At 38.6% G+C, this 12363-nt stretch overlaps 1 protein-coding gene across 1 annotated transcript; it reads left to right on the top strand.

The window, feature by feature from the left end:
* The first annotated feature begins 5316 nt into the window (after positions 1–5316).
* Positions 5317–5685, top strand: LOC114761886 (uncharacterized). The gene has a single exon (XM_028951336.1). It carries the CDS (start codon positions 5317–5319, stop codon positions 5683–5685), a length of 369 nt encoding a protein of 122 aa, XP_028807169.1.
* The last annotated feature ends 6678 nt before the right edge of the window (positions 5686–12363 follow it).

The raw sequence follows: 12363 nt of genomic DNA, 5'->3' as shown, positions 1-12363 counted from the left end.
GAAAGGATTGAGTAAGGCCTAAGAAGACAATATTGGCATATGTGATCAGTCTTAGGGAATGATCAGTTAAGTTACCAACTAAGTGGAGATGACTTATTTTATTACTTAGTCTTATGGTTTAGAATCTCCTAGGGAATTGGAATATTGCTCAAGTAGAAGAAGTTTCAGGGTTACAATGGATCCTGAAGAGGTTTATGGTAGAGCGTAGTAGCTCCCGAGGTCATAGTAGACTAAGCTTAAAGGAAACTGGCTGGACCACAAGAGTAAGAATATAGTACCTCTTTAGGAAGATGATGACTAGAGATGAGTTCAAGATATGGAAACCTCCTCCAGTGGTTGACTAGTACAGAGAGAGTACCCCTTGACTTATCTAGAAATACCTTTGTTGTTGAATAGGCCGAGCTCAATTATGTTCTAGTTAATGAAGGAAAGTGAAGAAAGTAAAAGTTGAAAGAACTGAAAGCTATAGGTCATGAACGGTATGCATTTAAGCCAACTAAATATGAGGTAAAAATGTGAAAGAAAGGAGACATGCCCTTAAAGTAAAGATAAGAATGGTAGGGTATGTCAAAAAGAACAGATAAAGGTAGTGTTTGAGGAACTTGAAATGCCATGGTATGGTAAAATACCATAAAGACAGGTATACTATCATGGCATTATTATAAAAGAATGGGCCTAAAGTATAGAAAGAATGCAAGCATTGATGATAAAATGCTTAAAAGCAAGAGCCATACTCGTGTAAATGACAAAAATGTATAGAACAAAAAGTTATTTAAGTATGAATTCTAGGATTGAAACCGAGCAATAAGGTATAGTGGAAAGTTGAAAAGGCCGAAGTTTAGTATAAGTGTGGATATTCTCCTCAGTTAACCTCTTATTAAGGGTAAGAATAAAAGGTTTGACTCAAAAATTTTGAGGATAAAATTTTTTTGAGAGGGGGAGAATTGCAACATCCCGAATTTTTGCCTTAGAAGTACCATAATTAGCTTGAAATGGACAGGTTACTAAACCCCTTTTAGCAGAAGTCCCAGAGGTTTCTTGGAGGAACAAAGGGATTTCTAAGGACTAAATCGTGAAGGAAATATTTTTTGAGACTGAGAAGAGAGAAAGTTAAAGACTTTAGTGAAGTCTCGAGGCCCAAGAATGAGACATAGAGATGAATATAGGCTACATATTATGTTAGAGGCCTCAATGAGGTGAATTTTGTTGTTAACTGTCACATCTAGCATTATGATAACTAGAAATAAGAAATATTCTCAAATTATTGAGGATTAAAAATGATAAGAAGAAATAGGAAAATTTTGGTGGAAAATAATTACAGTAATTTTCCAAGCCAACCATGGAAATTTGACTAATTAAGGAAAATTGGTCAAAATTTAAATAAGGAAAAATATTTCCAAGCCTTGGAAAATTAAGGAAAAATGAGGATAATATCCTTTGAGAGTTATATGAAATTATAAATTTGGTTTTGTGACCAAATTACCCTTAGATAATTTATAAGAGAATTTAAGGTTGATTTAGGCTAATTAAGTGATTTTATTTGGAAAATTCCAAATAAATATTTTTAAGAGGAATAAAATTCCAAAGAATTTCCTATGAGATCCCAAGGAATTATAAGGAAATATGGAATTAAATAAAGACCCTCAAGTATCCAAGATTTTTCCAAATAATGATGAAAAGTGGAAAAATCCCTAAAGAGAAGGAAATTAATTACCCTTTTTAATTAATTATTAGGAAATAATTTTTGAGGCAAAGAGGGCAATTTGAGAAGATAAAAATGAGGAGATTAAATTAAGGATCTGACAGAAAATAATTACAGAGGCTAAGCTACTGTAATTATAGAAAAGAAGTCAAACTCAGAGCCAAAGTACACCGATAAAGCAAGATTAGTGTCTTGCAAATCAAAGGGATCATATTGAGCCATGTGTCAAGCTCTTGATGGAGAGGATTTGAACTTGCCAAGTGTCATTCCTCAAATGGAGAGGATCTTGACTTTAGAAATTAATTTCCTTTGGATTTTTGTTAATTATGAAAGAGAAATCAAGATTAAGGGGGTAATGACACTTGGACTATCATTAAAGATGGTGGTTGAGATATTTTGAAGCATTAAACAAGCTCATCTCCCCATCATTTCAGATGAGTGTTTCGGCCAAGAGTGAAAGAGGAGAGAAAAGAGAGAGCTTGGAGAGAAAAGCAAGAGGAAGTGAGCACTTTGGTCATACAAGCAAGGATCTAAGGTAAGTTCATGGTTCTAGATGTGTCTTGCTTTCTTTTCTTCCCTTTTTATGGTTGAAAATTCTGTCTCCTCTCTCTCAATAATGCTGGCTGAACTGAATACTTAGAGGGGAAGGGAGTTTTGTTCATCACACTTGTTAAAACACAACAACACAAGCTAGTTCCTAGTGTTTGCAAGTGACTATAGGTTGTTTTAAAGCATTTTTCATGGTTGCTCCTTTGAGTATTATTTTCGGCCAAGCTATTGACTGAACCTTAGGATGAGTTTTTCAATATTTTAAGGCTTCCATGATGCTTAAAATAAGAAATGGTGTAGGGTAAACCAAAAGGAACAAGTGTTGGAAGCTTTAAAGCAAAGTTGTGATTTTTGATTCAAAACCCTCTTTGGTTTGGTCAAAGGGTAGCTGAAGGAAGAAATTTTATTTTCCTAGATCTAAGTACATATTTGGAATCTACATGAAAAACCATGTAGGGATAAGTCAAGCAGTGATTTTTATGGTTAAAGAGAAACAAGTCCAAAAATGGTGAACAAAGGAGGGAGCTTTATGGATCAAGAATCATTTTTTATTTATGTTCTTGCTTTTTCTTGGTTGGTTAATGATTCTTGCTACCCTTTTTGATGGATTGCATTGTTAGGATTTGATATTTGTGAAGGAAAAGAGGAGAAGGAAAGAAAGCTAAAGCTTTTGGAGCAAGGTAGCAAGTTAAACCTAGCTACTAATACTAACTTAGCATTATTGATTATTGCATGATTAATTGCTATTATGCGGTTGGAATTTCTTGATTATAATGTGGCTGCTCTTTGTACTTTCTTGCTTTGGCCTTTGCATGATTGAGTTTTCCAAATGATAAGCATGCTAATTCACCAATAGTAGTTAATATAATCGTGCATATTGATGATGCTTGTTGGTGTTATAGTTGGTTAATTTGCTATTGGGATTTCAATGAAATCTCATTCCACCAATACAACCTAACATTTTAGGGCCTGAATCCTCCAAGGGAAAGCTGTAGATTGAAGGCTAATTGTGGGGTTTAGCCACAAAAATTCGTGAACTCATTTTGGTTATGTACATATTATACTAACAGTGCTATAAGCACACTGACACTGTCTGGTTCACGTGACTTTTTGATTATGCTCCCGAACACTTTTAGTCACAAAACTTGGTATGATGAAAGATAACATCCTAAGCTTCAATTTGATAGCTAATACGTTAAAAATGGCCAAGTATACGAATTTTAATAATTTTTCAAAGTTAAAGGTTAGAATGTGAGAAAAAGGGTTTTTGGCAAATGGACAGTGTTGTATTTCTCAAAAACCTGATGCTTTTTCATAAGGAATTGGATAATGAGGTTATTTTTCCTTGAAAGAAGACTTAAAGGACTTTAAGTAGAATTTTAAACCACCCCAATTGGATTTTTGTGGAATAAGTTATGAATTTTTTAAGTTGGGCTAGAAAAACTGGATTTTTACCCGATAAACAGTAAAAATCCGAAATTTAGCGTTTTTGTGGTAAAAAGTGAGCCAAGACCATCCAATGTGGTCTAAAATGGTTTTGAAAGGAATCTAAGTTAATATAATAGTAAGGTGTGACATTTTTGGTATCAGAGTAGAGGTTCTGGTATAAGATAGAATGTTTTGCTTAAGTATTTCCTAGATTTTGGGTTAGTTAAGAGGGAATCAACACCTCGTTATAGGGATCAGGATGGGAATTGCTATGGATTAGAACTCTAAGTCTGAGCCGTCAGTCAACAATTGGGATATTCATGTGATTGATCTCACTAAGGATGAGGACCCAGAGGAATGGGTAATGGGAGATGCTAGCCCTGGCCATTCATCAGTGGGCTCCAACGACTATATGAAGTGCTATCCAGAGCTGCTAGGGATCACTACAGAACAGTTACTGTACCTCCCTGGACCCGGAGACCTGGTCAACCCTGTAACTGGCCTGTACCAAGAGCCATTAGATTTAGATCTTTATGTTTGTCTCTTAAGCAGCCTGTTGCCCCTGTTATGCATCCATGTAATGTCCCTGGACCTAGTACTGTACCAGTTGTACCCACAGCCCCGGTAATACCTGTAGCACCTGCAGCGCCATTTGTACCTGTCCCAGTTTAGCCTAATCATGAGATCCGTAGTGTGGGTCAGCTAAGTGACTGGCTGAGGTTCCTAGGGCGTCACATCAGGAGGGATGTGGATGCGGACCTGAGAGTACACCTAGACTACCTCTAGGGTATGAGAGAGCTGTATCAGGCATATGGACCAGGCAACCCTCACCTGGATCCTTATGATTGGCTGAGTGAGATGGTAGAGGTCCTACCTAATACCCCTTTCTGGACCCACGAGATTACCTGCCTGAACTACTTGCTGGGAGATGATGTGGAGGACTGGATCCGAAGCCTCAAGGGCTTTGTTATCGTTCACTTTCTATAGATGATTAGGACTGTCCTATCACTAATGTAGGATGTATTTTGGTACAACTAACACGAGTAGGTTAGGCTGATAATGCTTGGTTGATGAATGTTTTGATTGTACTCTAGCTGGTTGATGCTTAACGGCTAATTGTTGTATGCTTATTTTGTGAATGAAATCCAAGCATGATATTTATTTCTTGTTCCTTGTTGTGCTATCCGATTAGTTAAGCGATGGTTAGAACTCGACAAAACCTTTTACCGGAGAGACCCCCAGTCCAAGATGCAAGGGTCCCTCTCGATCCATTACAATTAATTCTGGATCACCTCGAGCAACAGCAGAAGACCATCGAGGACATGAGAGTAGCGCAAGCTTGCCATGAACAAGAAAGGGATGCAGCGATAGCTGCAGCTGTGGCAGCGGCATTAGTGAACCTCGACAGAAAGCAACCAGAGGAAGCGGTCTCTACAGCGCAAGCATCAGAACAGTTGCCCAGGCCGACAATGCCAGTAACAGACCCCAACAGCATCCAATAGTGGACGACCCACTTCTGTAAACACAACCCACCCTCGTTCGATGGAACATTTGATGTTCAAGCGGCAGAAGAGTGGATTAATCGCCTAGAGAAGATCTTCAAGGTACTGGACTGCTCATCAGAGCGAAAAGCCTAGATGGCAACATATAAGCTAGAGAAAGATGTTGATCGCTGGTGGAAGAACAGTGAAATTCTTCTCGATGCTCTGAACATGACGGTGACTTGGGAAGTGTTCCTGGAGCAGTTCTATGAGAAGTATTTTCCAAGATTTGTCCGAGACGAGAGAGAAACAGAATTTTTGACTCTGAAGCAAAGAGATGACGAGCCTTTTGATGAGTACTTGGCTAAGTTCATTCGTCTCTCTCATTATTCAAGCTATCTACGATATAGAGACGATGAGAGGTGGACAACAGAGAAGATGGTTCAAGGACTGAGGCCATCATTGAGGGAGATGATTGCTCCTAGACAATTTGAACAATTCAACAAGGCAGTGGAGGCCTGCTGAATCACGGAAAGCAGCTTTAACCATCATCTGATGGTCAAGACAACTCCCAGAGCAGAGAAGGGGGGTCAAGGAGGTCCAGGTGGTGCCTCGTCCAATGTAAATAAGAAGAGGAAGCAACCCTGGAATAACCGCAAGAACAAGAAAGGCTGTAAGGCACCGAAGGGCAAGGAGTGTACAAAGTGTGGCTAGAATCACGGTGACAGACCGTGCATGGTTGGACAGAATGTTTGCTACACATGCGGCAAACCTAGACATTTCTCAAGGGAGTACCCGCAGAACATTGAGTAGGCAAGACCACGCACCCAAGGTCGAGTGTTTGCCCTCACAAGGGAAGAAGCCCGGAAATCTCTAGATATGATCCAAGGTACGATCATGATTAACAATTCCCCGATGATTGCAATGTTTGATTCGGGTGCTAGTCATTCTTTTATTTCATATGCCTGTGTGGAAAGACTTGGCTTGAGTATATATACATTGCCATATGATATTTATGTGTCTACCCCAACACAGAGTAGGGTAATTACATCTAATGTGTGCTTAAATTGCATAGTTTGTTATGAGCACTGTTGCACTGCAATAGATTTGATATGTATGCCCTTCCATGAGATTGATGTGGTGATTGGACTAAATTGGTTGTCATCCCACAATATCATAATGGATTGTAAGAATAAAACCCTAATCTTACCCTCGAGAGATTTAGAGTTGAATCCGGAAGTTAGATTGAACTTCATTACGGAAGCCCAAGTGGACAAATGCCTACGGAAAGGCTGTCAAGGATTCCTCGTTTTCTTCTCGGTGCAAGTAGAGGTTGGGGAAGGGATAGGAGAAATCCCAGTGGTTAGGGAATTTCTGGAAGTGTTTCCGATAGAGATCATAGGATTACCCCTAGACAGAGAAGTAGAATTCACAATTGACATCGTACCTGGAGCAGGACCAATTTCTAAGGCCCCTTATAGAATGGCTCCAAATGAAATGACAGAACTTAAGAAGTAGATAGAGGAGTTACTTGAAAAAGGTTTTATTAGGCCAAGTGTATCGCCATGGGGTGCTCCAGTGTTGTTTGTCAACAAAAAGGATGCTAGTCTAAGGTTGTGCATAGACTACAGGGAGTTGAACAAAGTCACAATTAAGAACAAGTATCCGCTCCCTAGGATAGATGATCTGTTAGACCATCTAGTTGGAGTCAGTGTATTCTCTAAGATTGATTTAGGCCACCAACTCAAGATTAAGTCTGAAGATGTCCCTAAAACCGCGTTTAGAACTCGATATGGGCACTATGAATTCCTAGTGATGCCGTTTGGATTGACGAACGCACCTGCGATATTCATGGACTACATGAATAGGATTTTTCGTCCTTACCTCGATCAATTTTTGGTCGTATTCATTGATGACATCTGAGTGTACTCCAAATCTCCTGAAGAGCATGAGAGGCATTTGAGGATTGTCCTAAATATCCTGAAAGAGAAACAGTTGGTGGCTAAACTTAGTAAGTGCGAGTTTTGGCTCCAGGAAGTCCGATTTCTCGACCATGTGATTTCCTGAGAGGGAGTGGCGGTCGACCCCAGTAAGATTGAGGCAGTACTCAACTGGGAGAGACTCAAGACGGTGACTGAGATTAGAAGTTTTCTCGGACTAGCAGGGTATTACAGAAGATTCATCCAGGACTTTTCTCGAATTGCTCTCCCGCTGACTAAGTTAACTAGGAAGAACCAGCCGTTCTTGTGGGACGAGAAGAGTGAGGCTGGTTTTTAGGAGCTGAAGAGAAAGCTCACTTCTACTCTCGTACTTATACTTCCCAATCCTTCACAACCTTATGTGGTTTATATAAATGCTAGCAAGCAGGGACTGGGATGTGTACTTATGCAGCAAGGACGGGTAGTAGCCTACGTCTCACGTCAGTTGAAATCTCACGAGGAGAATTACTCGACCCACGACCTAGAATTGGCAGCGATAGTTTATGCACTGAAGATATGGAGACACTATCTGTATGGAGCAACAATAGAATTGTTTTGTGACCACAAGAGCCTTAAGTACCTCCATGACCAGAAAGAGTTGAATATGAGACAACGCAGGTGGATGGACTTACTCAAAGATTATGATTTTCAAATTAAGTACCATCCAGGCAAAGCGAGTGTAGTCGCGGATGCCTTAAGCAAAAAGGTGGTACAAGTAGCATTGCTAATGATCAGAGAGCAGAAGCTGGTAGAGGATTTTAGAGATTGGGGTCCTCTATATCAGATGCAATTAGTAGAAGGAAATAGAGGTAGAACCCAGTTTACAGCCCTGCTCAAGGATCAAATCAGAGAAGCACAGTCACAAGATTGGCTAGCCAAAATTCTCAAAGAGAAGCTGTCTAGAGGCGAGAATAAGAACTTTGAAATTTCTGAGGAGGGGATACTGCAGTTTAAAGGAAGAACCTATGTTCCCCAAGTGTCTGACCTCAGAAAAGAGATACTGGCAGAAGCCCATAAGAGCAGATATACTCTTTACCCAGGAATGACAAAGATGTACCATGATGTTAAAGAACTTTTTTGATGGCCAGGAATGAAGAAGGATATTATAGAATATGTGGCAAAGTGTCTTACCTGCTAGAAGGTGAAGGTAGAACACTAGAAGCCTGCAAGAGAGTTGCAACCCCTGGATATCCCTGAGTGGAAATGGGATAGCATATCCATGGACTTTATAGTGGGGTTACTGATGACAGCGTTGAAACATGATGCAATATGGGTGATAATAGACCATCTGACTAAGTCCGCACATTTTCTCGCTATGAATGTTAAGGATTCTCCAGAAAAGTTAGCGAGACTTTACATCAAGGAAAGTGTTAGGCTGCATGGTGTTCCAAGCAGTATTATTTCGGACCGAGACCCAAGATTTACTTCCAAGTTTTGGAGGTCCTTACAGAAAGAGATGGACACCACTCTCAGATTCAGCACAGCCTACCAGGCCCAAACTGATGGGCAAACAGAACGAACAATTCAGACATTAGAGGATGTGTTACGTGCCTGTGTATTAGATTTTGGCGATAATCTTTACTGTTAATTGAATTTGCCTACAATAACAGTTTCCATTCAAGTATTTGAATGGCACCTTACGATGCACTGTATGGGAGGAAGTGCAGATCTCCCTTATGTTGGACAGAGCTTAGTGAAAGAAGTTCTTTTGGTCCTGATATAGTAGATCAGACTTCTCGACAGATAAAGGCTATTCAGCAAAGGCTTCTAACGGCTTAGAGTAGACAGAAGAGTTATGCAGATACCAGGAGGAGACCGTTATAATTTGACGTTGGTGATCATGTATTCCTCAAAGTGTCGCTAACAACGGGAGTCGGTCGATCTCTAAAGACTAAGAAGCTCAGTCTGAAGTATGTCAGACCATTCCAGATTTTATCTAAAGCTGGACCAGTGGCCTACAAGTTGGCTCTTCCCCCGAAGCTAAGTCAAGTTCATGATGTTTTCCATGTCTCCCAACTGAAGAAGTACCATCCAGACCCAACGCATGTCATAAGCTATGATGACATTGCGCTTCGGGATGATCTATCTTTTGAGGTTAGACTAGAACGAATCATTGATCAGAAGGTCAAGCAGCTGAGGAACAAGCAGATTCCCCTGGTCAAGGTAGTCTGGAAGGGTCTTTCCTCTGAAGAAGCTACATGGGAGATGGAAACTGAGATGAAGGAAAAGTACCTTGAGCTTTTCCATTAAGGTATGCTTTAAATTTCGAGGACGAAATTTATTTAAGGGGGGAGAAATGTCACATCCAGCATTATGATAATTAGAAATAAGAAATATTTTCAAATTATTGAGGATTAAAAATGATAAGAAGAAATAGGAAAATTTTGGTGGAAAATAATTACAGTAATTTTCCAAGCCAATCATGAAAATTTGACTAATTAAGGAAAATTGGTCAAAATTTAAATAAGGAAAAATATTTCCAAGCCTTGGAAAATTAAGAAAAAATGAGGATAATATCCTTTGAGAGTTATATGAAATTATAAAGTTAGTTTTGTGACCAAATTACCCTTACATAATTTATAAGAGAATTTAAGGGTGATTTAGGCTAATTAAGGGATTTTATTTGGAAAATTCCAAATAAATATTTTTAAGAGGAATAAAATTCCAAGAAATTTCCTATGAGATCCCAAGGAATTATAAGGAATTATGGAATTAAATGAAGACCCTCAAGTATCCAAGATTTTTCCAAATAATGATGAAAAGTGGAAAAATCCCTAAAGAGAAGGAAATTAATTACCCTTTTTAATTAATTATTAGGAAATTAATTTTGAGGTAAAGAGGGCAATTTGGGAAGATAAAAATGAGGAGATTAAATTAAGGATCTGATAGAAAATAATTACAGAGGCTAAGCTGCTGTAATTATAGAAAAGAAGTAAAACTCAGAGCCAAAATACACCGATAAAACAAGATTAGTGTCTTGCAAATCAAAGGGATCATATTGAGCCATGTGTCAAGCTCTTGATGGAGAGGATTTGAACTTGCCAAGTGTCATTCCTCAAATGGAGAGGATCTTGACTTTAGAAATTAATTTCTTTTGGATTTTTGTTAATTATGAAAGAGAAATCAAGATTAAGGGGGTAATGACACTTGGACTATCATTAAAGATGGTGGTTGAGATATTTTGAAGCATTAAACAAGCTCATCTCCCCCTCATTTCAGATGAGTGTTTCGGCCAAGAGTGAAAGAGGAGAGAAAAGAGAGAGCTTGGAGAGAAAAGCAAGAGGAAGTGGGCACTTTGGTCATACAAGCAAGGATCTAAGGTGAGTTCATGGTTCTAGATGTGTCTTACTTTCTTTTCTTCCCTTTTTATGGTGGAAAAATCTGTCTCCTCTCTCTCAATAATGCTGGCCGAACTGAATACTAAGAGGGGAAGGGAGTTTTGTTCATCACACTTGTTAAAACACAACAACACAAGCTAGTTCCTAGTGTTTGCAAGTGATTATAGGCTGTTTTAAAGCATTTTTCATGGTTGTTCCTTTGAGTATTATTTTCGGCCAAGCTATTGACTGAACTCTAGGATGAGTTTTTTAATGTTTTAAGGCTTCCATGATGCTTAAAATAAGAAATGGTGTAGGGTAAACCAAAAGGAACAAGTGTTGGAAGCTTTAAAGCAAAGTTGTGATTTTTGATTCAAAATCCTCTTTGGTTCGGTCAAAGGGTAGCATTTCAATTGTTTTGGTGGTTTTTGAAAATTAATTGGTTATAGTGGTTGTTAAGTGAAATTTTTTATTTTTGAAATTCAGATGTCCTTATTTTTGTGAAATTGTCTCGGAAGTGCGAAAAAAAAGAGATCAGGCCAGTCAAATTTTGGCTATGTCACGTGCCGCTGGCGCTCTTGGGCAGAATTTATTTTATTAAAGAAAAAAAAAACGACGAATTGGCATCAGACATTTTATTTTTCCCTCCCTCCATCGGTTTCCATCTTCGCCGTTCGTGTGCGCGCCGCTGTCCGTCCGTCCGCCGCCGTCTTCTTTGCTTATTGCGCTGACCTTGTTTTGTCTTCTTTACTCCTCCTCAATTGATGCTGTCGTGAGTCTGGGTGAGCCGGGCGTTGCTTTCTTCATCTCCTCTTTGATCGTGTAATGTGAAGGATTGAAGTGTAAGTCTAGGTGAGCTTCACTCCTCTTCCTGTTGCGCTTTCGACTTGTCCCGGTCGCTTTTCTGTGACTGTGTGCGCGGGTGTATGAATTTCAGTCACTTATTCCATTATTTCTTCGCTTTTTTTCATCTGTTAGTGGTAAGATTAAACTTTTCCTCTTTTATTGTGGCTGCTGTGGTAGAATTCTTGAGATAGAGAAGTGAGAATTGAATGGGTCATTGCTGCAATTTGTGGATGAGGAAGCTTGTCTTGTAAACTTTAACTTTGATGCATGATAGATGTTTGATGAAATGTTTGAAGGGAGAATTAAAGCTTAAGTGATTAGCAAGTTGTTATTAAAGTAACATAGACCAAGGTATGTGATTTAGGAAACTTGGAGAACCCGTCTTGTCACTGATAAAGCTATGATAAATGTTTTGTTAGTATGATATAGTTTATTGTTTACAATTAGATTAACCATAAGAATCAAAGGTATGGGGTGTGTATATAGATGTACAGTGAGGTTTGGAAATCACTGGGCAACAGAGTTGAAAGGTGAAAAGTTTGATAATATTGTTTGAATGTTTTCCCGGCAAAGTGCTTGTGAAATTTTGTGATAAGAGGAACTTAATTAAAGTACGACTGTTCTAGTTTATGAATGGATTTATGGAATGCACATACTGTGTTTGATAAAATGCTTGAAGGAAAGGAAAAGTGGAAGTTACGCTTCTGAACTCAAGATACTGGGTTTAATAGTTAAGAGTGATCAAACTCAATCATCATTTGACCTTGTAATTATATTTTCCACAAGAAGGGATTTAAGGCTCAAGGTTTATTTCTATTTTAAAGAGTTCCAATGGGACGATTAAGATGGTGTTTTTTTCGTTTGTTTGTTGGACTGTCAAAATGATTATGCTTAATAGTTTATGAAGTTTATTATGTTGATGATTGTAAAAAGTGAAAAATAAGGATTATCACGATGTATAATGAGGAGTTCTATCGAATGAGATCATATGAAAATTTACATATAACATTATAATTTTAGTATTAATCAGATACAATAACAATAGGATCCTATTTATAGAT

This window comes from Neltuma alba, unplaced genomic scaffold, assembly GCF_004799145.2.
Source record: "Neltuma alba isolate B1F8T4 unplaced genomic scaffold, ASM479914v2 tig00011146_pilon, whole genome shotgun sequence".
Lineage (NCBI taxonomy): Eukaryota > Viridiplantae > Streptophyta > Magnoliopsida > Fabales > Fabaceae > Neltuma > Neltuma alba.
The sequence above is the reverse complement of the archived record's forward strand: the minus strand, read 5'-3'. Positions and strand labels throughout refer to the sequence as shown.